This window comes from Teleopsis dalmanni, chromosome 1 (assembly GCF_002237135.1).
Source record: "Teleopsis dalmanni isolate 2A chromosome 1, ASM223713v2, whole genome shotgun sequence".
In the NCBI taxonomy this organism is placed as follows: domain Eukaryota; kingdom Metazoa; phylum Arthropoda; class Insecta; order Diptera; family Diopsidae; genus Teleopsis; species Teleopsis dalmanni.
Genome location: NC_051846.1, coordinates 72874722 through 72898614, shown reverse-complemented (window position 1 = coordinate 72898614; position 23893 = coordinate 72874722). Strand labels below are relative to the sequence as shown.

Here is a 23893-nt window from a genome sequence, read left to right as displayed (position 1 = left end):
TACATAAGAAGTACTGGATTCAATCTTTTGTCTCGTTCGGCACTATCGATATTATCGAGCGGATCGTTGCCTGTGGTATTTCCTTCGGTAGTAGCCGTCTCAGCCATTACGATGGTAGCATATAGAATCAAAATTGAAATCAAAACTAAAATATAATTATATTAATATTTATTGTAATACTATACATATATACTATATGTAATACTACAACACTTACAGATCAATTGTTTAATATTGAAATTCATGTTTTCTAGTTTCTTCAACGTTTGACCTCAAATGTAGAGAAATGTGATCATTTATCTCTTTATATAAGTAAATTCTTATCAATATTACAAATTTTTATTTATATAAATCGGTAAAAATTTTATCTTAAGAATTAATATTTGAAAAAACGTATTTAATTTAAATTTAAATATTTTGAGATAATATGCAGTCAAAATATGAAACGCTAATTTCTTAGACTATATTTGTTATTTAACTGTTGTCTCATTATATTTGACTATATCTTATAGATTTTATTTATGTATTCACACGTCAAATTAAAGCACGAGAAATAATTTGAACTAAGAAATCTGATAAAAAATATCGCAAAACTGCAGACGTACTTGCATAAAAATTATATTCATACACATTTATTATACTGATATATGAATATATATCTTAATGTGATGACTATATAATATTGTATATATGTAGTAATAACATTTTTTATTAAAATGTATTACAATATATATACATTTATTTACTTATTACTTTATATGAAAACTGTAAGATATACCTTTAGCATATTTGGCATACCTTCTGCTCAAAAAGTACTCGGATTTTGTAAATAAAACACATAAATTTAAATTTTATTCTAAATTTATTTTATCTCCTTCAAAATATGCTCTTTCTGAAGCGACACACATATGCCAACGCTTAACCCAATCTTCCATACACTTTTCGAAGGCCCGTGAAGGCCCGTTCCTTCAGCGAATTCTCTTTTACCGATTCAATTGACTCAAAACGCTTACCAAAGGAAAAAGTCGCACGGATCCAGATCTTGCGAATATGGTGCCTGAGCGATGACAGTGGTAAAAATCGCTAAATGCACTTGAGGTAGTCTCACATTAACAGCTGCTATAAACAAACTAATTGACAGATGGCGCTCAAATTTGTACCATATGTCAAGAAAGGGTGTACCAATATAACAAAAAAAAATTTTTGAAAAAAGTCTATTGCCTAAGGAGTAGTTAACAAACAACAAAATCCGGATACTATTTGAGGTATAACTTCCAAGATCGAATATCTTCTATGTAGCTTCTTTAATGTGGTTAATATATAAGGCAATGTGAAATCAGTTTCTAAACAAAACATATAGTTTGTCGTGTTTATGAGTAAATGACAGACACATTTTATATAGTTTGTTTGTAACTTCTCAAGTTCTTCATACCTTTCTATTCTAGTTCTAACTGCAATTTCAAACTCTTTGTGTTTCATAATAGAATATACGTCTTTGCCAACATCCTAAGAATTCACTCTATCTACTATTTACTACTACTTTACTTTCCTTTAAGATTTTCAACATATATTTACCTAAATTTATATTGTCTATTATCCATATACCTCTTACACTGTTTAATATAGTAGTCATCTAGTACGGCTCTTCATAAAACAATCCATTTTTTCGAACTTTGAGTCTTTTTGCATTTTTCTCGAACATCTTAAAATTGTAATTTGTTAATATTTATCTCGAAACTCCATATTTTGAAATATTCGTTCAACTTATTTATCAATAGTTGCAATATTTTTAGACTTTTCGACATTAGTTCATCTAGAAATGTGACAAACAGAAGTGGATTTTATCAACCTTTAGCGTCCTTGTGTCACTCCCATAATAATTGTGTAGGAAAGCTTGGTTCTAAATCTTTATTAAAAAGTTAAAGAATTGACTTATCTTCTCTATTCAGCAGCAGTGATGTTCAATTTTTTTGATAATACTTGTATCAACATCCTTTATTAATTATGGTACTGCAGCTTTCTAATAGCTTAATAGAGAAGCTGTAGCTTTCTCAAATCCATAAGGTTGTACCATAACGTTATAAGTTATCTTACCGTGTACATGTTGCTTTAGTAGTTTCGACTTCAAACTTGAAGTTAACTTAGATTTAACAACTCAAAAAGTTTAAGTTCTTTCTTAAACCTGTGGTCTTATTGTAGACTATATAAAATTTGACTATATTAATTATATCCAATTGCAAAGATTTTTTTAATGTTATATGGAAAAACAATTCTCCGAAGCAAAGTTTCACACTTCAGAAGTGCTGATCTGAAATCGCAGTGTACCAGATATTTAAAATGTTGATGGTCTACTAGGACTACTGTTCAGTTATGAGTTCACGGTTCTTACTGCTTGCCTTGAAGTTGGGTGACTGTTTGTATCGTTTACATATTTTTAGCAACGACCAATAAATCGGTTCATAATACTTGTGATATATTTTAATTATCTCTGTCATATTTTACAATTTTTACTTTATCTATATTTGTTGTAATTAATATATTAATACCTTTGATGGTAAATATTAAACTTCAAAATTACCTATTTATATAATATATGTATATAAATAAGCATATGTAGATGCTTAATTACGAATTAATGTGTAATCATTGATATTCTTATTCTTACCCAAGAAATACTAGGTTCAATGTATCTAGAAGCTGGTAAAAGTTCAATTGAGTTAAATAAATTGAATGTAAGAATTATAAATTGTATCGCAGAGATAATGTCACTTTTGGATTTCATTGCTCCCAATCTTTAAAATCGAGAATTGTATAAAATGCTGGTAATTATTAAAAATTTTATTATTATTTTATTCGTTTATTGTAAAACTCAATTTATCCATTTACAAAAATAAATTATAATATTCATTATAATTATATATATATTTTGTGTATAAAATGGCTGCACGGAAACTAATCCTTTTCAGTTTTGGTAAAATGTTTTTTGTAAAATTCCTTAAAATAATTGAAATCTCTAACAGTTTGTCTTTTAGTTCTAGTCTTTATTGTTCTCCTGGCTTCGGGTTTTCCAAGTGTTCCAGAAACAGTGGACTATACTGAAGGAGCTACGATTCTCACTGAACCATATACAATGTCAGAAAGAGAGCAAATTATGACTAAGTATTACGATGTCTTGGATAAACTGTATGAATTGTACGTTTCTCTTAATAAGGACAACGCAGAGTTCTACCCAAATTATTAAAATTTCATATAATTTTTAAAATATAATTAAAAATTAACTTATATATCAATGTATTCACAAAATGTATTAAAAAAAAAATATATAAATTTCAGTGTTAATAAAATGACGAAAAGTTTAACAAATCTTGTCGCATAAGTAGGTTGTTAAGTACTTCCGTGAAGTATTAAGTTCATCTAAGAGGTTGATCTTGCATGGCGGTGAGCATATGTCCTTTTTTATTGCAGATGGGAGGAATGCGCTGTATAGGTCTGTCAGATAGCGTTTTCCTAATATCATTGAGTTTCCTAGCGCTGCTGCATTTTCTGATTATTCATCTTTTCTGAAGACCTTTTTGATACCTACACTTGCAGAGTTGTTTGTATTGGGTTCGAAGTGATTCAGTTTGATGACTGTCTAAGTTTGCTTGCAGTAGATGGTGCTGCACATTTCGTCGTTGCTCAATCATATCCCAAATTTCCTGACATCCATTCTTCCGTTTTTTATTTCGGTAACCTAAACATTGTTTGCCTACTTCTTCATATAGGGTAGATAGACTTTTTGTTGCTTCACTTACAGCTTGAGCCTGAATTTGTTCAGCTTGGCGTTGGTACTAAACATTTGTTTGTGTTTGGGACTGCTATGTCTGGGATTTTATTTACATTAAACTGACGTATCGGCTTTTCTACTGGGATATTGATTGCTGCAATTTTAATGTAGAGAATAGCTGGTAGTAAATAATGGTCACTGCCAATTTCGGATTCTGTTTTGGATCGAACATCTAAAAGCGAACTTCTCTATTTTTTATTTATTAGTAAGTCATCTATTTGAACGTTTGTTATGCTATTTGGAGACACCCAGGTGGTTTTATAGAATATTTTGCGTGGAAAATAATTCCCCCTATTACCATACTTTTCTCGCAACACAGCTTATTACGCGTTCCTAGGCCGTGTTTGCCAATATATCGCCCAACTTCTTCGTTGCATGAGCGATGGTATGCAGCTGTTGACTTGTTCATAAAATTCATCTTTTTTATGGTTTGGTTGAGGCTCTGTAGGGGCGTAACAGTTTATCAGAATAAGCTTGCGGGCTCTGATTTTAAGTTGCCATTCAATGAGACTTTTAGATATTTCCTTAAACACAAGATTTGCCATGTTTTTCTTTTTCTGCTCTATCTGAGTAGATAAATTCTGTGTTATGGTCACGTATCACTTCGCTGCCATTCGCTCTAGCCTCCTGGATGACAAAAATTTTGTATTTAGACATCTCATTTCGAAGTTCAGCAAGTTTACCACTTTCATATAAAGTCCGTACATTCCAGAACACAATTAACATCAGCCACTTCATTCCGATCACGGTTCTTCTCGAATAATTAATGTTGTTTTGATCTATTGTTAAGGTTTCGTTCATCGTGTTGATATTTCGGCATGAATTTGACATCTCCATATCCATTCTGCCAGCTGTAGCTTGCGCAGGGAATTTTCGAAGTCTACTCGATTACCCTATGTAGACAGATTTCCTCCAGTATTTGAATCCATGCTCAGGCGTCATAAGAAATTAAGAAAACGGTCGATGTTTGATGAGTTCAATGACCATTTCTGACACGTTTATATAGTGAACCGATCGTTACAAGCCCGATACCCGCTTCTAGCCGCATATAACCCGGTGAACATACAGAGATGTGGGGTCTTCAAGAAGGTAACTTCTCTGCTAAATCAAAACTTAAAAGCGAAAGTGAAATGGAGATTAAATTTTCAACTACTCATGAATGTAATGTTCAGTTCCTTCCTAGAGCTTTCATTCAAATGAATGACGTCTGCGATCTAGACCCAAGAATTTTTATTAACAAATTATTTATTATTATTTAATTAATTATGTTTTTAAACTATTTTTTTTTAAAAAATATTTTTCGTAAGTTGTAAATGTGTGTTTTAAGCTAAGTTGTGTCCAAATAATCTAAGCGTTCTAGAATCTATACAATGGCTTATGGGTGTCAATCTAAATACCCAAGTGATTAGAAAGAAGAATTTTGAATCAAATTGTTGTAAGAGACAGTAATGTCAATTGTTAAATTGTCAATTGTTAAATTAACATTACTGTCTCTTGACTAGGGTGTTATTTTAAAATATAATCCACGTATACGTGAAAGGAAGTATTAGAGTTTTCAACCTTTAATCTCTGTTATAAAAATATTTTAATGGAGAATCTTAAATTTTTACTAAAGATGTTAAAGATTTTACTCGCCTTTTCTAACTGGTAGTAGTGATGTTCAATTTTGTTGATAATAGACAGATGTAAATACAATGTTTGTGCAATATCACAAACAGATGGAAGTAAAGCAATACTTCGTTTTAAGGGACTGAAAGTTTGTCTGTCTCTTCAGTGAGAAGAAATACATCCTTTATTAATTACTCTACATAGGAATTGGTATATTATAGCTTTCTCACATCCATGAAGTTGTAGCTAAAACATTGTAAGTCGCCTTACCATATGTTGCTTTAGTAGTTTTAATTTCAACTTTGTGGATTACACATAAGAATTCAGAATTCAGTTTTAGTTCTTTCTTGAGCCTATGGTATTACTGTGGTCTTAATGAAATTTGACTATATTTATAATATTGATTTCCATAACTAGTTATATTGCGAACATTTTTATATGGTTTTATATCTAATGGAAGTCCACAGGCTGCATAGATTTTACACATGCGTATATGATATATAGGAAAATAGTTCTCCGAACTAAAGTTTAACATTTCAGAAGTGCTAATCAAAATTAACGTTTACTAACGTCTCCAGATATTTGAAGTTCCTAGGACTACTGTTCAGTTAGGAGTTCACGGTTGTTACTGCTTGCCTTGAAGTTGGATGACTGTTTGTATCGTTTACATATATTTAGCAACGACCAATAAATCGGTTCATAATACTTGTGATATATTTCAATTATCTCTGTCACATTTTACAATTTTTGCTTTATCTTTATTTGTTGTAATTAATATATTTATACATTTGTTGGTAAATATTAAACTTCAAAATTACCTTTTTATATAATATATTACCAATTAATGTGTAATCATTGATGTTCTTATTCTTATCCAAGAAAATATTAGGTTCAATGTATCTAGAAGCTGGTAAAAGTTCAATTGAGTTAAATAAATTGAATGTAAGAATTATAAATTGTATCGCAAAGATAATGTCACTTTTGGATTTCATTGCTCCCAATCTTTAAAATCGAGAATTGTATAAAATGCTGGTAATTATTAAAAATTTTATTATTATTTTATTCGTTTATTGTAAAACTCAAATTATCCATTTACAAAAATAAATTATAATATTCATTATAATTATATATATATTTTGTGTATAAAATGGCTGCACGGAAACTAATCCTTTTCAGTTTTGGTAAAATGTGTTTTGTAAAAATCCTTAAAACAATTGAATTCTCTAACAGTTTGTCTTTTAGTTCTAGTCTTTATTGTTTTCCTGGCTTCGGGTTTTCCAAATGTTCCAGAAACAGTGGACTATACTGAAGGAGCTACGATTCTCACTGAACCATATACAATGTCAGAAAGAGAGCAAATTATGACTAAGTATTATGATGTCTTGGATAAACTATATGAATTGTACGTTTCTCTTAATAAGGACAACGCAGAGTTCTACCCAAATTATTAATAATTCGATAAGTTATATTTATAAAATTTTAAAGAACAATCAAAAATTAACTTATATAGTATTAAATTTTTAAAAAAATAAATATTTTAATTTAATAAAATGGCGAAAATTTCTTCGGAAAAAGAACTTATACTCTAATCAAAATAGTTAAAAAAATTAAAAGTGTTTAAATTTTTATTATAGAATTTTTCGATATAACTAAAAAGGAACAATAATTCATTCTTTTACAAATAGAACGGCTATCGGTGAAAGAATCTATTGCAAATTCTTTCACCTTATATTTGGGTTAAAGTGTTTTTAATTTACCTATATGGTAAATAAGTATTACAAATCTTATCACATAGCTATCTATCGTATTATACTAAGTCTTCTACTACGTAGAAATGATATGTTTAAAACCCATCTACGTGAATGAAATTATTTTTATAAGCTCTTCATTTGGGATCTATTACCCAGTGTGTTACCTTTAGTTATTTTTGCAATTATACTTTTGAATGTTCTGCTATGGCACAAAGCCACCGTTGCGCAAGAATTTTTTGGAAAAAATTAACGAATATACCTGACTTGATCTGACACGGGTTCGTTTGAATTTTTTTTTGTTTCCAAACTTAAAATGATAGTTTCAAAAAAGTTATTTTTTCAGCTTGGTGTCATAAAAGAATACTCGCAAAAAGAATTATTTTGACTAGCTTTATTTTTATTATTATTAAAATTATTGATGTGAAATCGCCCAACAGCCGGCACTGCAGCCAGAAGAGTCCTATTTTACCACTATTTTTTTGACTAGCTTGAGAAATAAAGCCCTCTGTCCACAAACAAAAATCACGCTCTAGAAATAACTTATCATGCCCGTCCTGCTGTATAGTGCAGAAGCTTGGACATTACCAACAGTAATGAGAAGGCGTTTGCAACATTCGAGAGAAAAATTCTTCAGAGGATCTATTCTCCCTTACGCGTTGGCGACAAGTATCGAATTAGATGGAACGATGAGCTGTATGAGCTATAACGAGACATTGACATAGTTAAGCGCATAAAAATTCAGCGGCTTCGCTGGCTTGGTCATGTCGTGCGAATGGAAGAAAATGCTCCGGCTAGAAAGGTGTTTGATTTGGTACCCCCAGGTGGAAAACGCGATAGAGGACGACCGCATCTTTTGTGGAAGGACCAGGTAATTCTTTATTCACTTAAATAAAAACCCATTGATAGATGAAAACAATAAAAGTGTTTCTAATTTCGTTAGATAGAATTTTCAATTACACGTGACTACCTTGGGTCCGACTACCATATTCATTATAATTCCAGTTTCAATTATGTGTCGTTAGCCGAGAACTGTACGAATGAATATCAAAAAAATATAAACATGACAGATCTTATATGAATCCTATACCTGATTGGATATATACATATATATCTCTGATAATTGAAGTAATTTGTTATAATATTAAAAAATTAATTTTTTTTTTGGTATAGGTATAAAAAATAATATTAAATATATATACAGTGCTCATATTCATACAGAACAAATTAAAAAAAAATTGTTTTGTCATAGAGAGATTTAGAAATTGTTCTCTAAATTTTAAAATTCTAATTTATTGGTGTATTAAAATTCCTCAATACTGAATAGGTCGATTAGCTTGATTTATCATATTACTGATTACGTTACTATTAGGTTTTTTAATTTTTTCATGTGCTTATGTTATACACCTATTGGATAAATTGAAAAAAAATCAATATCTCCATATAATTTCATATTTATTTGCATAAAAATACTACAAAATATACCACAATTCTAAATTTGAAGTCGTTATTTAAGTAGGGGTACACATTTACGAAAAGTGAAGGTATGTGGGGCTACGGCAAATTTTCCCTCGCAAAGCATAAAAACAAATAATATTACATTTCTCAAGTAAACTTCGTGTTTGTTTGGGGCTCGTTGGTATCCAAATTAGCGCGCACACGTCAAACTGGTGTTCCCCTTTAGCAACGGTCTGTTGGAGACCGACGTAAACACAACACCAAATTTCAGCCGGCACAACAATAGTAACAATAACAATGCAGTTTATGCTATCCCCCAACACACAGCTTCTCTACCTTTCTGAGGAACTATGGGCGATGGCTCATAGGCAACTATTTTCACTTTTATTTCTTACTGTCAAGTGAAAGTTCGTAGTTGAAATAAAAATTCTGTTCATATTTTTAATTCATTATTATATATAATTAGAAATTTATAAAATTAATATACAAGTTCATCATATTTGTTAAAAAAATTAAATAAATAATTTAAGTAAAATGTCACGTAAAAAATATTATGTGAAAGTAATTTTGGACTTACACGCCGTGAGTATTGAAGAAAATTATTCTACGAAAGGGTTCCAGATATAACTTGAAACTTAGTAATACTAAAATAGATCATTTATATAATTTATAAATTATATAAATTATAAATTATATAAATAGCAAATTAACAAAACTCCAGAAAACTGTGTGAACATAACAGTCAAGTACCGCTTTGGGTCAGTTGATTAAAAAGCGCTGACTCTGAGCTTCAAATTTGACAGGGCACGAGTTCGATCCCTGGTATTTGCAGGTTTAAAAAAAATTATTTACGAATAATTAAATACAAAATATATTTCCAAATATATTTCCAAGACCACTGATTATGGGTATTTGGCAATAGTTGAAACAGCTGTATGGTCAGCCAAAAATTCAATTAATTAAAAATAATATAAAATTAATTAGTTCATTACTGTTCGAAAAATCTCTTCATTAAATTAAAATATAAATAAAAAAAAATAAAAGTTGAGTTGAAATAAAAATAGTTAATTAATTTAGAGTAAAATTTAAAAATACAAATTGTTAAAATCGAATTAATATAATTGAAATAACGAACTTGATATTATCTGCAGAAAACCTAACTCCTAAAATAAAGCATGTTAAAAATTAATAACTATAAAGACAATAAATATATCAAACTTGTCATTATGTTGAACGTCTGAATGTACTTAGAAGTGAAAACTCTTAAGATATTAAATAGAATGAGAAGAAAGATTCTAAAAAGAGTGAAATAGAGTGAATAGAGTGCAAGAATCTATTTAGTTGAAAGACCCGTAAAGCCTTTCACCTTATCAGTTCATCCAGCAGCTTTCAACTCAAAATGTTTACTATTAAGGAACCAGTTAACCTTATTCCAAAAAATAATACTCTACATATATTAAATCATAGACTAATTTTTTCTGCTTTGCTTCAATACACGAGATCGGTACATGTTATATCTGCATGTTATCTGTGACTAACCACAGATCCTAGGAAACAGTGACTGCCATAGATATACAAAAAATCAACAGACACGCCATATCACATATCACTTTTTCCTTAGGTTTCAATCAATACCTTTAAATTCTAGAGGTTGAAAAAATTAACTTGAAAAAATTATGCCACTTGTACCAACCTTAAGTCCATATTAGCCCATTTAGAGCTAAGAAATTCATTACCTTAGATAACGCTGAAATTAATAATATTAACTTCCTTGCAAAAAGTCATTGTTGATTTCTAACAGACAATCTTTACCGACTATGATAGACGTCGTTTGCATCCGAGATAACAAGAAGACGCTCATTGAGTTTCTTAAGTTAGCTGATTTTGATATCATAAATTTTTAGAACACGCTGATTGTTCTAAAGTGATCCTATTTTCGTTAAAGAAACCAGTCAGTCATTTTGATAAAACAGGTAATATTCGTAATGCATATGTTTGCGATATCGTATGAAGGGAAACTCTATAGTGGATAAGCACCTTGCAAGTCCTAGGCAGTAACAGAGCATATGAGCCTCCTTTAAACTTCAGTTGTGATAACGGTCTTTGACCCCTCACCGACTAGCATGCCTGTCTGAGCTGCAATTATAATGTATAGTATAGGAAGAGCAAGACCAAACGGTAGCTCTGGTTTTTTCTTATTGTCAATAATTAATATCATAGATATGGTATACCATGTGTTCTGCGAACCTTCTCTGTTCTTCTAAATTGAGAACAGTGCGTTCAGTCACTTTACCTAAGATTAGAAGATGTTTATATCAATTGGAATTGGTATTAAGAGAAACGGTGCGCCATTGCTAACCAATTTAACAGTCCTACACCTGCCAGGAATCTCTCTGTGCTCTGGATATTTACTTCAAAAATATATGATACAAATTTGAATGTTGTGCCATATGGACAGGATGACAAAAAAATTTACACAATATGTACATGTTAATATTCTTGACAAATATTTTATTGTGATGAAGTAGCGCTTACTTGAGTTCATCAGGGAATACTCCGCCAACTACCTTATTTTTAACTTTGAGTTTCAAACACTTATTGGAAATCATATTCTTTCTAACCCAATATTCTCTTGTAGAGATGAAAGTAATAAAGTTGTGATTAAGTAAAGCAGACTTAATACCACAGTCAATATTGGGTGGCATATTAGGGCGGCCTATACGAAGAGGACAATTAACATCCTCTCACTTTGAAAAAACTTTTAAAGAAAATAAATTTGTGCTTTAAATTGACTTCAAATTAGTTGTCGACGCAAATACATTCAAAAATGCAATAAAAATGCTGATTTAAAGCGCTTTGAATGTGTATCCAGCACTACGAGAGCGAAGCGCTTACTTTTAAAAACATGACGATATAAAAAGGTGTGTCATACTTTAGGAGAACTTTGTGCTGCACTGCGTTTTTGATGTGTATTGACGGTGCTAGCAAAGACCTTATATATAATATACATATCTATCTCTATATATATAAATAGTTTAAAATATAGCATGTCATATCAAGCAATCACATCTCATTATATATTAAAAATAAATATCTATCAATTTTAGGTCACCTGCCCTGGGGTTTGGTTGTGCACTCATGGTTATATAGAAGTAACAATCAAAACACTAGGGTACTACTTCCGTACTGGTGCTATGGAACCACGATTTCCTTTACTGTGTCACGACAAGTTTATAATGCAAGGATATTTTAATACTGTTAATTCAATGGAAGACTTGGAACGCGTATTAGCAGCGGAAGAAACAAAATTTACGCTTTGGCAGAATGGGCGACGCTTAGCGTATTACCACGGCAATTTATCCGATTTTATGCGTCCCGGAATACCAAGACTCATCTGTAAACATAAGATTGATGTCAATTTACTGACAAAAACAACAAAAGCATTTCCAGTATATACTATAATTTCTTCTAATTAAAAGAATCTACACTTTATCTGATATGTTGTTGTTTCAGGGTATAATCTCACCCAAAATCGAAATATCTGCCTAGATACGTGTACAAGAAAGAACTGCTGTGAACAGCGCCTACAAAAACCAACGACATAATTGTCAAAACGATTTCGTTACACCGATTCTCAACGCAAATATGGAAAGACCACATAACAGACACAGCCTACAATCGCCGAATGGAAGTTGTTGCTTCGATTACCTAGAGGAGCCGCGCAGGCAACGAACAGTTTGTCATGCGAAATGCATGTGCGGCAGTCGGAGGTATAAATCTTAGAATAACTTCATCTGCACTTCTATATTTGTTATATGCATATAGATCATCGCAAGTCAGCTCCAGTCCACCATGCTCAAATAATACTAATGTGGATAGAAGCGACACAAATTCTTTTAAAAGCGAACATCGACGGCTTTCCACATGTTCCAGGTAATGCTTGCATTTTCAAAAATTACAGTCTTGGTAGATAAGACCATGATCTTCTTTCAGTTTCAGCAACAATTCGTATAGCACGAATGCAAGTTCAGGTTGCAATAGCAGTGAATGCGTGGACCATGAGACCAGCTTGACATATGAAAACTATGAGGATCACGCTAAACAATGCGGAATTTGCCAAACGTACAAAAGAATATTTTCTTAAATTCAATTTAATTTTTCCTCAATTTATTAATAATGGTTTATTTTACAATATAAAGTTTATTTTAAAAAATATATAATAGCGCTTTTTCTTAAACGAAACCGATTAAATCAAATTGCGCAAAAACTTTTGCAATTAAAAATATAAACAAATTGCAAGGAGTCACTTTCTCCAAGCATGATGGCGCAATGTTGCATCGTAGTCGTATACATGATCTTGCAATTTCCCTTAAAGTGCCAATGACATGCCCTTCTAAAGGAATTTCTAAGCAAACTAGTACGGCATAAAGCCATAATCCTAACCAACTCTGACTACCACTCAAGTCAATTTGAGGTACACCGGTTGTGCATTTTATCTCATCTATTGATTCAGCACCTTCTTCCTCATCTCTTAAGTGTTCTGAGTTATTTTCAGTTTTACGGGATAAATCAGCATTTTCAACTGTCGCTTCTAAGTCTTTGTTGCTGTCACAGTCACAAGTTTCTTCACTATCACTGTCTTCCGTGCCCTTATTTAGCCACTCTTTAATATGATTAAGCAGAACCTCTAACCTGCGCTGGCCTAAAGTGAACATTAAACTTAATAACGGTTTTTTCTCAATGCAAAATTTTTTCCATGCGACAGCATCTCTTATGTCTGGTAAATCAGCTAATATCGCTTCACTAATTTCGAATTTTTCACGTTCTATTAAAGTTTTACAACGCGTAACTAAGAACGTTTGTTCCTGACTTCTTTTCCAATGTTCATTTGGTAAAAAATCTAAAGTTGGCATTGTGGATTCTTGTAAGTTCTGCAAGCAGATTATATACATATATTATAATCAGATTTGTACATTCGAAAAATTCAACAATTACCTGAATGTTTTTCATATATCGCAAAGCGTCTCTTTCCGGATCTTTATTCTCCACATTAAATTTTTTCTTATGTGCCTTCACAATTTTTGGGCATCTTTGCCTCTCATACAACATATGCGTTAAATATTCGTCACCATTTTCCGGTGTGGCGTTTGGATCAAAATCTGGCCCAGGCTCAGTAATATCAAGTGCTTGACGTTGGCGTGAACCGTCATCGTTATCGTCTTCCATTTATCTGTTTCCTACATAATAAAATAATTCTCTTGAATAATATTAAAATCTTCAAAATGTTAAGAAATTTTAGTTACAATTTAATATTGTCGGCAAAAATAAGTAAACAAAATCAAATCGCAAATGCAAAATATAAAATGTCAATGCCACAGCAATTAGTGCTGCCAGTGCATCAAAAAATTCAAATAACAAGTAACTGTTTCACTCGACTACCCGTTTCTAGTGAAAAACATATTCTGGTTACTCGTTCTGCTTAATTGTATTTTTATTTTTTTGGCAAAATAAATTTACACAATTTTGCTATCAACAAATGTTGATTGTAAATATATATATACATTGTATATTAATTATTTGATCTTTGTACAAATATTTAAAATTTAATGAAATAATATTTTATATATATATATGTATAGTAATAATCCATTGAATTCAAAATTTCAAATAATTTTTAATATTCAAAAAAAATAATCAATTTGTGCTCTTTGTTAATAATAATAAAATAATTTAATCTAAAACAAAACAATAATATTTCCGCAAAAAGAAAGATATATTCGTATATCGCCATATAAAATCTCATTCACATTTACTTCATATTTCCTACGAATATGTCGTAAATTGTAATGAATAGTTACTCATAGTTAATAGTTAGAGTTTTATAAAAGTTTATCTTGATATTTTGACAAGTTAAAAAAGCTTATTCTTGAAATTTACTTAACAAATTGTTTTTTAATACTTGTGGTATAATTAAATAAACAGTGAATAAAGAAAAACTGTTTATGAATAAGAATGGCCAATGTAAACAGTTCATAATGACTCATTGAAAATGAAACATTTGAAGCCAGTATAAACGTAGTATAAGATACACTAATTAATCTGATTAATTAATTAATCATTAATCTGGCACTTAATTGTGAAATAATAAAAATATCATTATGCATTGAGACAGTGTCGACGACAAGTCCAAAATGAATTGGAACATTTTTTGCCGCATGAAAAATACAGGATTCTTTAATTAAAGAAAAATTTATTATTTTATTAAAATTAATGCGGCAAAAAGCATTTATATGTAGAAAATTGATTTAATTTACTATTTCCATACAACTTTTATGTGTAGAATATATAATTTGTATGAAAAATAAAAGTTAGCAGTAAAAGATGGGGGCACTAATTTATTAATAAATTCTTAACTAGAGATGTCATTTTTATCTTTTGTAGTTCATTTGAAAGAGGATAAAATTATCTTTCATATAGCGTAAAATTATGTAGAAGTTGTTTGATTAACTTAGGATCAATGCTGCGATGAAATAAGAGATGTCCTTTTCAAATACTAATTAATATAAAAAATTATGAAATAAAAAGCATATAACTGTAAAAAGTATTTTTATTATTCTGAATATAATTGGAGTGTACATAATATAGAACAAATGTTCTTCAAAACAGGGATAATAAAATTATGTAAAAAATTGTTACATTACAAAATTAATTATAACTTTAAAAGCAAAGATGCCATTCAATTAAGCATATTACCTTAATTGAAAGAGGAGACTTCAAACTTATATTTATGTATTCATATTTATAACTTGTTTGAGTAATTTTCGAATTATAAAGTCTCAACCTTCAGAAATTAATTTTCTTTTAAAAAACACGGTTTTTCTATAAAAAAATATACACCAGACGTCAGAAAACAGTTAATATGGAAAAAATAATATTCTAATAATCGCAATTATTTAAAAAAAAACACAAATTAGTTTAATTATATTAATTATTCAAAAATTTTGTACTAACTTTTTTAATAGATGGCGTACCATCTTGAATTAATTCAACAGCCCATTAAAATGGCACTGTAAAAAAACAACGTACAGTTCAAAAGTTATTGGCAAGTCCGTAAAATTGCTAAAGAAAAGCTAACGTCGAATTTTAATTAAGCTAGCTGCATCGAAGATATCAAAATAAGAAACTAAATTTTTTCTAAACTAATACGTACATAATATTATATCCTTGTCCATTCACAAATTAGATATAATTAATTTAAATCTACACCAACTTGTGCCTGCACTATCGATATGTAGTTATAAAATGTTGCTAGCAGCTGATTACTATCTTGAGTAAAAAATGTAAACAAAGGAAGCTATAGTAAAAATATTCAAAATATTTTATGATATGACCAATATTTACTAAAAATTAATAAGCAACTGTATACATTTCGACCTTTGACCTTTAGGAAGTTTGTTAATTAAGCAATCAGTATAGAATATAATACAAATAATTGTTAGCTGCAGAACACAATGACTCAATAGACCTAAGTGTACCTTTGGACTCATTCTTCAAAATAACCTAATTTCGTCTTATTATTCGTGAAAAATCTGTAGATAGTTGAATTTTGTACAAAAAGTCATTACAGTGGAATCAGTAATTTAAATAAATTGTGTTAGAGCGGTTAAAGTCAAATTGTTAATATTGTAGGATTCTGTAGAATTATTATAATTGATGTGTTATATGATTTATATATTATATTTTATTATATTTTAATTTATTTTAAATCATATATTGTATAATTAAATTATTATAATTAATATATTATATAATTCATATATAATATTTTATATGGTTAATATATATGGTTAATTAATTTATCTAACTAACCCTGTATAAGATGTAATCAAACCAACGGTTCTAAGTCTTGTTTTTATTGCCTTTTGTTTTTGCGCTCGAGATGAGCAATTTTTTTGTTATATTTTTTGGGCTGCAAGTAAACTCCGTTGGTTTGATTCTGTCTCTTGTTTTTCGATCGCGAACGTGTCAACACACGGGTACACATAAAAAAGTGATTAAACAATCAATAACCGAAATTGTATAAATTCAATTGTATAAATTAAATGAAACCAAAACCCAATTCTAAAAACGTTTATAATTTACATTGTGTTAAAGAAATTGAAATAAAGATCATAAAACCCAATTATAAAAACGCTTATAATTTACATTGGCGACCGTGACAGGACTTTTTGCAATTTTAATAGTGGTTATTAATCTCCAATTTGTTAAAAAATCTAAATATTACCCACGTGTGGTAATCATTTTTTTTTATTAAGTTTGTAATCATTAGTGTACGCGTGTGTACATTTCTTCCAGATAGCTATTCTGTGGACTGTCGAACGTATATACTATTGTGCAATTGGTGGTTCTCGGTTTAGGTCCGCTAACCTCAAATCAGAACCTCGTGTCCGCATCAAGGTCGTGCTCGACATTTAAAATAACAACAACAAGATACCTTTACTTGTTGATTGTATATACTTTCGCTTTTATTGTTTTTGGTTAATTTGTAACCATAATGTGCGCGTGTGAATACTTTTTCTAACCAGCTATATAGCTAACGTGTGCTAACCATTATAATATATCGTACATCTATATATATATTACCTATGTACTATCGTACGTATATACTCTTGTGCAATTGGTGGTTCTCGGTTTAGGTCCGCTAACCTCAAATCAGAACCTCGTGTCCGCATCAAGGTCGTGCTCGACATTTAAAATAACAACAACAAGATACCTTTACTTGTTGATTGTACATACTTTCGCTTTTATTGTTTTTGGGTTAATTTGTAACCATAATGTGCTCGTGTGAGTATTGCTCCTAAACGGTTATATATCTAAAGTGTGCTAACTTTAATAATATCGTACATCTGTACATATATACTATATACTATCGTACGTGTGTACTATTGTGCATTCTATGGTTTTCGGCTTAGGTTCTGCTAAGCGCCAAATAGAACCTCGTGTCCGCATCAAGGTCACGCTGAACAATTACAACAACAACAACAAGTTAACTTGTTGATTACTGGTTAATAGTTGCTTCCAATCAGTAAGTGGGCGGATTCGTCAACGTCGCGTCTGACAACAACCACCGTAAGAGCAGTTCAATTTCGGAAAGTTCGCTGCTGCTATTGTGACTTTTCGACTTCGTCAAATCCCTTGTTGTTCTCAAGTATCTACAACTGTTTCAATGGCAACGGCAGAGCCAACCACTACGGCAGAACTGTCAGAACTAAAACAACAGCGAGCCTCGACGAAAGCGAGCATTTCAAGGATCAAGACGTTCGTCAAAGGAAAGAGTAATTCGCTCTCACAACCAGAACTGAAATGTCGACTAGGTATTTTAGAATCATATTTTAAACAAATCTTAGCTTTTCAGACGTTGATCGAGAAATTAGATGCAACTGACTCAGCTAGAGATGAATTAGAAGACCTATACGTTTCCACCAAAATATTAATCATGTCTCAACTGCAGGAAGAGGCCCACAATGCATCAGTGCTAGACGTAACAGCAATGATGCCCACCTCAAGTAAAAAATTACCACTGTTAAAATTACCTACATTCAGTGGTAAGTACTCGGATTATAACAATTTTATTAATTCGTTTCTCCAAATCATAGATCGCGAAATATACCTCACAAATATTGAAAAATTTAATCACTTGCTGAACTGCCTTACTGGTCAAGCTCTAGAGACAGTACAGGCATTTCCTATTTCGAATGAAAACTATCCAAAGGCTCTGGATAGGCTTAAATCGCGCTATGACAATAATAGCCTAATCTTCGCCGAAAATATCGCGACACTATTTGATCTACCAGCAGTATCGGGTCAGTCAAGCCAACAACTCCGTAGTCTGGTAAACAATGCATCCGCTTTGTATGGTTCACTCTGTTCGCTAGGTACAGAGAAACAAATATGTGAGGCTCTACTTATCTCGTTAATCATGCAAAAAACGGACGCAATTACACGTAGGAAATGGAATGAATCGCGTAACTTTGACACATTACCCAGTTGGGAAGATTGCTCAAAATTGTTGGATAGACATTGCCAGTTTCTCGAATCACTTGACAGTGGAAACGGCAATCAGTCATCATCACAACGTAAACCTAATAGTCTTAACTCCAAGACTAACAGACGCTCAAAACAATACGCATTTGTTGCATCTACATCTAGCAATTCTTGCTCATTTTGTTCTAGCAATGAACACCTAATACAGAATTGTCATCGTTTTAAGGCACTGGAGGTGGTTCAAAGGTTTGAAAAGGTGAAGAGCCTAAAACTCTGCATAAACTGCTTATCGCCACGCCATCATGTGGTTAATTGTACATCAACGTTTAAATGTAAGGTTTGCGCAAAGCCACATCACACTCTCTTGCATCATTCGCAATTGCCAACGAATATTAAGAGCGCGGGATCATCACGACGCACAGAACACGCTGCTATGCCCAACGACAACGTTGCCAGCCATTCCCATCTTAATATGTCATCGGCCGAGCAAATAATTCTTGCCACTGCATTGGTTTTAGTGAAGGATTCATCGGGAAGTTATCAAGTGGGTAGAGCCTTACTTGATTCATGCTCTCAGGTCAACTTCATAACGGAGGAGTTTTCAAAGAAGCTTAGTTTAGCAAAACATAAACATCGGTTGCATGTTTCCAGTATTGGTAGTTCGTTGACCAACATTAAGTATCAGACGTTCACATCAATCAAATCTCGTCATTCAAATTTTGAACTTGCTTTAAACTTTGGTATTACGAATCACATCGCATATCAACCAAGTTCTGAAATCGATATATCGTCGTGGAAGGTTCCACCAAATACACCTCTCGCCGATGAGCAATTCTTTAAATCCAAGCGCGTTGATCTTTTGCTTGGAGCTGAAAGTTTCTTTGATATTTTGTCTGTCGGTCAAATCAAACTAGGTGAAAATCTTCCAGTACTTCAAAAAACACTATTAGGATGGATTGTATCTGGCAAGTACAAGGGTCAGCCATTTGCATCACCAGCAGCAAAATGCCTATTATCAGTTGAAGATACAGTCTCCGATCAATTAGAAATGATGTGGAAGATAGAGGAAGTGCAATCGGCTTCAAAGTCATGGTCACCAGCACATGTTGCGTGTGAGTCATTATATCGTGAAACGGTTCACCAAAATGCGATGGGAAGAATTGTCGTTCGGTTACCATTCAAAGATTCACCAGATTGTCTTGGTTTGACACACAATATCGCCTTGCGCCGTTTTTATTCTGTAGAACGGCGATTGTCATCTAATCGTGCACTGAAGCAAGACTATCAAGAATTCATGAAACAATATCGAGAGCTCGGACACATGACGCGTGTTGAGACTCCGAAAACCAACGAACCTCATTATTATATCCCTCATCATTGTGTTTTAAAACCGTCGAGCACTTCGACCAAGCTGAGGGTGGTTTTTGATGCGTCATGTTCAACAACTTCGCAACGTTCATTAAATGATATTCTACTGGTCGGCCCGACAATTCAGCCGGAGTTATACCTGTTGCTACTTCAATTTCGTTTGCACCGATATGCCTTGACGGCTGACATTGTTAAGATGTACCGACAGATACTGATAGATGAACCAGATCGAAAATTCCAATATATTTTTTGGCGAGATACGGAGTCCGATCCTGTTAGTACTTACGAGTTGAATACAGTCACTTATGGTACTGCATCAGCACCTTTCCTAGCAACCAGGAGTTTGCAGTATTTGGCGGACAAATTTGAAACACAATACCCAATAGGCGCTGCACTCATTAAATCAGCGTTCTTTGTCGACGACTTCTTAGGTGGAGCAGATTCCATTGATCAACTCACCAATATCAGACATCAGTTAACGGCCATTCTACAGAAGGGTTGCTTCGATCTTGACAAATGGCATTCAAACCATCATGACTTCATCAGCGATACTACAACAAAGAGTTTGAATCTTGATACAGATACAGTCACCAGCGCTCTAGGCATCAAGTGGCACCAAATGCAAGATGTTTTCCTATTTTCGTTTAATGCACAACCAGGTCATATTGTAACAAAACGCACCATCTTATCCCTTGCGTCTTCATTATTCGACCCGCTTGGATTACTAGCACCGATCATACTCGTAGCCAAAATTATGATGCAAGAATTGTGGCTTTTGCGTGTGGACTGGGACGAGTCAGTCCCTCAAAATCTTCACTCAGCTTGGAAAACATTTATTCAAGATCTTACAACGCTTTCATCGGTTAAGGTGCCGAGGTACTGCCTATCCATAAACTATCAACAGGTTGATGTACACGGTTTCTGTGACGCTTCAATACGCGCATATGGTTGCTGTATATTTCTCCGATCACAAAACACATCAGGTAAGGTGACGGTCAGGCTATTCACTGCAAAATCCCGTGTGGCACCTATAAAGCGGAAGTCGCTACCTAAACTAGAACTCTGTGGTGCCTTACTTCTTGCCAAACTGTATCAGAAGGTCCAACCAATATTTGCGCAATTTAAGGGTGAAACGTTTTTTTGGACTGATTCACAGATTGTATTACATTGGTTGAAGCAGCACTCATCAACCCTGTCTGCATTCGTTGGCAATCGAGTAGCGGAAATTCAAGATATTACCGCAAATGGGCAATGGAGACACGTTCCTACCCAATCCAACCCGGCAGATGTTGTGTCGCGCGGCTGTAACATCCGCCAATTATCAGAGTCTTGTTGGTTTACGGGGCCGGAATTTTTGTTACTCGCTGATAAATACTGGCCGCATTTGAAATGTCACAACCTGGATATGGAAGAAGTCAATAAAGAGACGCGAAAGGTTGTATTCGTTAACACAAATGAAGACAACTACGTATTACAGGTATTGTCAAGATATAGTTCATACACTAAGATGCTACGAGTAATAGCGCAGGTACAGCGTTTTTATCATGTAACCAAGAATAAATTGAAGAACGGAGAATGTACCCTCCAACCTATTCAGCTACAAAAGGCATTGCACTGTATTATTTGGGTCATCCAACAGCAATTCTTCGAAATTGATATACAACGCCTACAACGAGGGAACCCAGCCGAAGGTACATTAAAGCATCTAAATCCCTTCCTGGACAATGTATTCGGTTATCAATTACTAAAGGTGGGAGGTCGCCTCGAGCTGAGTGACATCTCAGTAGGCCAACGTCACCCTATTTTGTTGCCGAAGGGCTGTTATTTTGTGGAACTTTATGTTCGGCATATACACTTGTGCAACTATCATGCAGGCGCAAAAGCACTAATTGCCCTTACTCGACTAAACTTCTGGATAATTAATATTCGAGAAATTGCACGCCGAGTCGTGCACTCGTGTATTCACTGCGTGCGTTATAAACCCAAACTACTTAATCAAATGATGGGTAATCTCCCAATCGAACGCCTCACTCCAAGCCGTCCATTCGCGCGTACTGCGGTAGATTTTTGCGGTCCGATATTAACGTATCTCCGAATTCGGGGACGGGTTCCATATAAGACCTATATAGCCGTGTTCGTTTGTTTGTCTACAAAGGCAGCTCATCTAGAAGCCGTGTCAGACTTATCTACGGAGGCATTTATTGCAGCACTGAAAAGGTTAATCGGTAGACGAGGGTTACCATCAGACATCTATTGCGACAACGCCACGAACTTCGTTGGGGCTAACAATAAACTAGCAGAGTTAAAAAGAATGTTTTTCGAGAAGTCTAATCAAGTGATGCTGCAGACCTTTTGCAGCAACCAATTCATAAATTTCAATTTTATACCGCCCCGAGCACCTCACTTTGGAGGTCTATGGGAAGCGGCTGTAAAAAGCGCGAAAGGCCATCTGTATCGAACACTATCAAATACTCGATTCACCTTTGAGGAGCTTGGAACAGCACTGATTGAAATCGAAGCTATCTTAAATTCGCGACCAATCACACCTCATTCTTGTGACCCGAGCGATTATGAAGCGCTAACGCCAGCACATTTTCTTATCGGTGGGCCGCTCAAAACTTTATCTGAACCAAGTCCTCAGTATGAAGCTGCTTCATTAATTGATAAATGGTCTCGTATAACCGCAGTCAAACATCACTTCTGGCGCAGATGGTCTAGAGACTATCTGAATGAGCTGCAGATACGCACCAAATGGACAGAAGAACAATCTAACATCACCGAGGGGGCTCTGGTTTTAATCCATGAAGACAATATGCCTCCACAACGCTGGTTGATGGGCCGAATCGTGCATTGCATCAGGGGTCCAGATAATTTGGTTCGTGTTGTTGATGTGCAAACCCCAAAAGGAGTAATACGGCGTCCAATCCACAAACTCGCACTATTACCAATTGAAAATCCTTTCAAGGGGGGCGGGATGTTAGAGCGGTTAAAGTCAAATTGTTAATATTGTAGGATTCTGTAGAATTATTAATTGAAGTGTTATATGATTTATATATTATAATTTATTATATTTTAATCTATTGTAAATCATATTGTATAATTAAATTATTATAATTAATATATTATATAATTCATATATATATATAATATTTTATATGGTTAATATATGGTTAATTAATTTACCTAACTAACCCTGTATAAGATGTAATCAAACCAACGGTTCTAAGTCTTGTTTTATTGCCTTTTGTTTTTTGCGCTCGAGATGAGCAAATTTTATTGTTATATTTTTTGGCTGCAAGTAAACTCCGTTGGTTTGATTCTCTCTCTTGTTTTTCGATCGCGAACGTGTCAACACACGGGTACACATAAAAAAGTGATTAAACAATCAATAACCGAAATTGTATAAATTCAATTGTATAAATTAAATGAAATCAAAACCCAATTATAAAAACGTTTATAATTTACATTGTGTTAAAGAAATTGAAATAAAGATCATAAAACCCAATTATAAAAACGCTTATAATTTACAAATACATTTTTATTAGAGGTGAGATTTAGAGATATTAGAGATATAGAGATATTAGAGACAGTTCCAAGATAATTTCAAACATTTATTTCACATATAAAAACACAGACACTAATTAGGATGATTCGGATTAAGCAAATTTAAATTAAATATTTAAATAAACTATTAATACCTTTTTTATTAGAGGTAATATTTAGAGATATTACTAGAAAATTAGCATATATACAATATAATCTTTAACCATAGTTTAAAATTTTATACAAGTACTCAATACATATGCCACTCTTATAAATCAGTGGTTCCCAACCGGTCGTC

General features: G+C 32.7%; 3 protein-coding genes across 4 annotated transcripts; 2 read left to right on the top strand and 1 right to left on the bottom strand.

The window, feature by feature from the left end:
• The first annotated feature begins 9174 nt into the window (after positions 1-9174).
• On the top strand, positions 9175-12459 carry LOC119669172. Its single transcript, XM_038078975.1, has 3 exons — positions 9175-9222; positions 11748-12089; positions 12154-12459. Exons 1-3 carry the CDS (start codon positions 9175-9177, stop codon positions 12187-12189), a joined length of 426 nt encoding a protein of 141 aa, XP_037934903.1. The 3' UTR covers positions 12190-12459.
• Positions 12460-12789: 330 nt separating this feature from the next.
• On the bottom strand, positions 12790-14117 carry LOC119669170 (protein Gemin2). Of its 2 annotated transcripts, none has more exons than XM_038078973.1 (3): positions 13944-14117; positions 13636-13877; positions 12790-13571 (listed from the first exon to the last, which is right to left on the bottom strand). In XM_038078973.1, the coding sequence occupies exons 2-3, from the start codon at positions 13864-13866 to the stop codon at positions 12873-12875; spliced, it is 930 nt and encodes a 309-aa protein (XP_037934901.1). In that variant the 5' UTR covers positions 13867-13877; positions 13944-14117; the 3' UTR covers positions 12790-12872. The 2 variants fall into 2 exon arrangements, with proteins under 2 accessions (XP_037934901.1, XP_037934902.1); XM_038078974.1 differs by having other exon boundaries at positions 13636-13870; positions 13944-14000.
• A 4019-nt stretch (positions 14118-18136) lies between these two features.
• LOC119685109 lies at positions 18137-23610 on the top strand. Its single transcript, XM_038099317.1, has 4 exons — positions 18137-18206; positions 18297-19559; positions 19635-23028; positions 23598-23610. The coding sequence occupies exons 1-4, from the start codon at positions 18137-18139 to the stop codon at positions 23608-23610; spliced, it is 4740 nt and encodes a 1579-aa protein (XP_037955245.1).
• Positions 23611-23893: the final 283 nt, after the last annotated feature.

What these genes read in the sequence shown, in the direction of transcription:
- LOC119669172 (XM_038078975.1), top strand. Translation starts at nt 9,175, where the DNA reads ATGTCACGTAAAAAATATTATGTGAAAGTAATTTTGGACTTACACGCC. An exon ending in TAATTTTGGACTTACACGCC is followed by an intron (nt 9,223 to 11,747) that starts GTGAGTATTGAA and finishes TATCAATTTTAG; the next exon opens with GTCACCTGCCCTGGGGTTTG. An exon ending in AAACAACAAAAGCATTTCCA is followed by an intron (nt 12,090 to 12,153) that starts GTATATACTATA and finishes TTGTTGTTTCAG; the next exon opens with GGTATAATCTCACCCAAAAT.
- LOC119669170 (XM_038078973.1), bottom strand. Translation starts at nt 13,866, where the DNA reads ATGGAAGACGATAACGATGACGGTTCACGCCAACGTCAAGCACTTGAT. An exon ending in GATATATGAAAAACATTCAG is followed by an intron (nt 13,572 to 13,635) that starts GTAATTGTTGAA and finishes ATCTGCTTGCAG; the next exon opens with AACTTACAAGAATCCACAAT.
- LOC119685109 (XM_038099317.1), top strand. Translation starts at nt 18,137, where the DNA reads ATGTCTCAACTGCAGGAAGAGGCCCACAATGCATCAGTGCTAGACGTA. An exon ending in AGCAATGATGCCCACCTCAA is followed by an intron (nt 18,207 to 18,296) that starts GTAAAAAATTAC and finishes TCCAAATCATAG; the next exon opens with ATCGCGAAATATACCTCACA. An exon ending in TCTTTTGCTTGGAGCTGAAA is followed by an intron (nt 19,560 to 19,634) that starts GTTTCTTTGATA and finishes AAACACTATTAG; the next exon opens with GATGGATTGTATCTGGCAAG.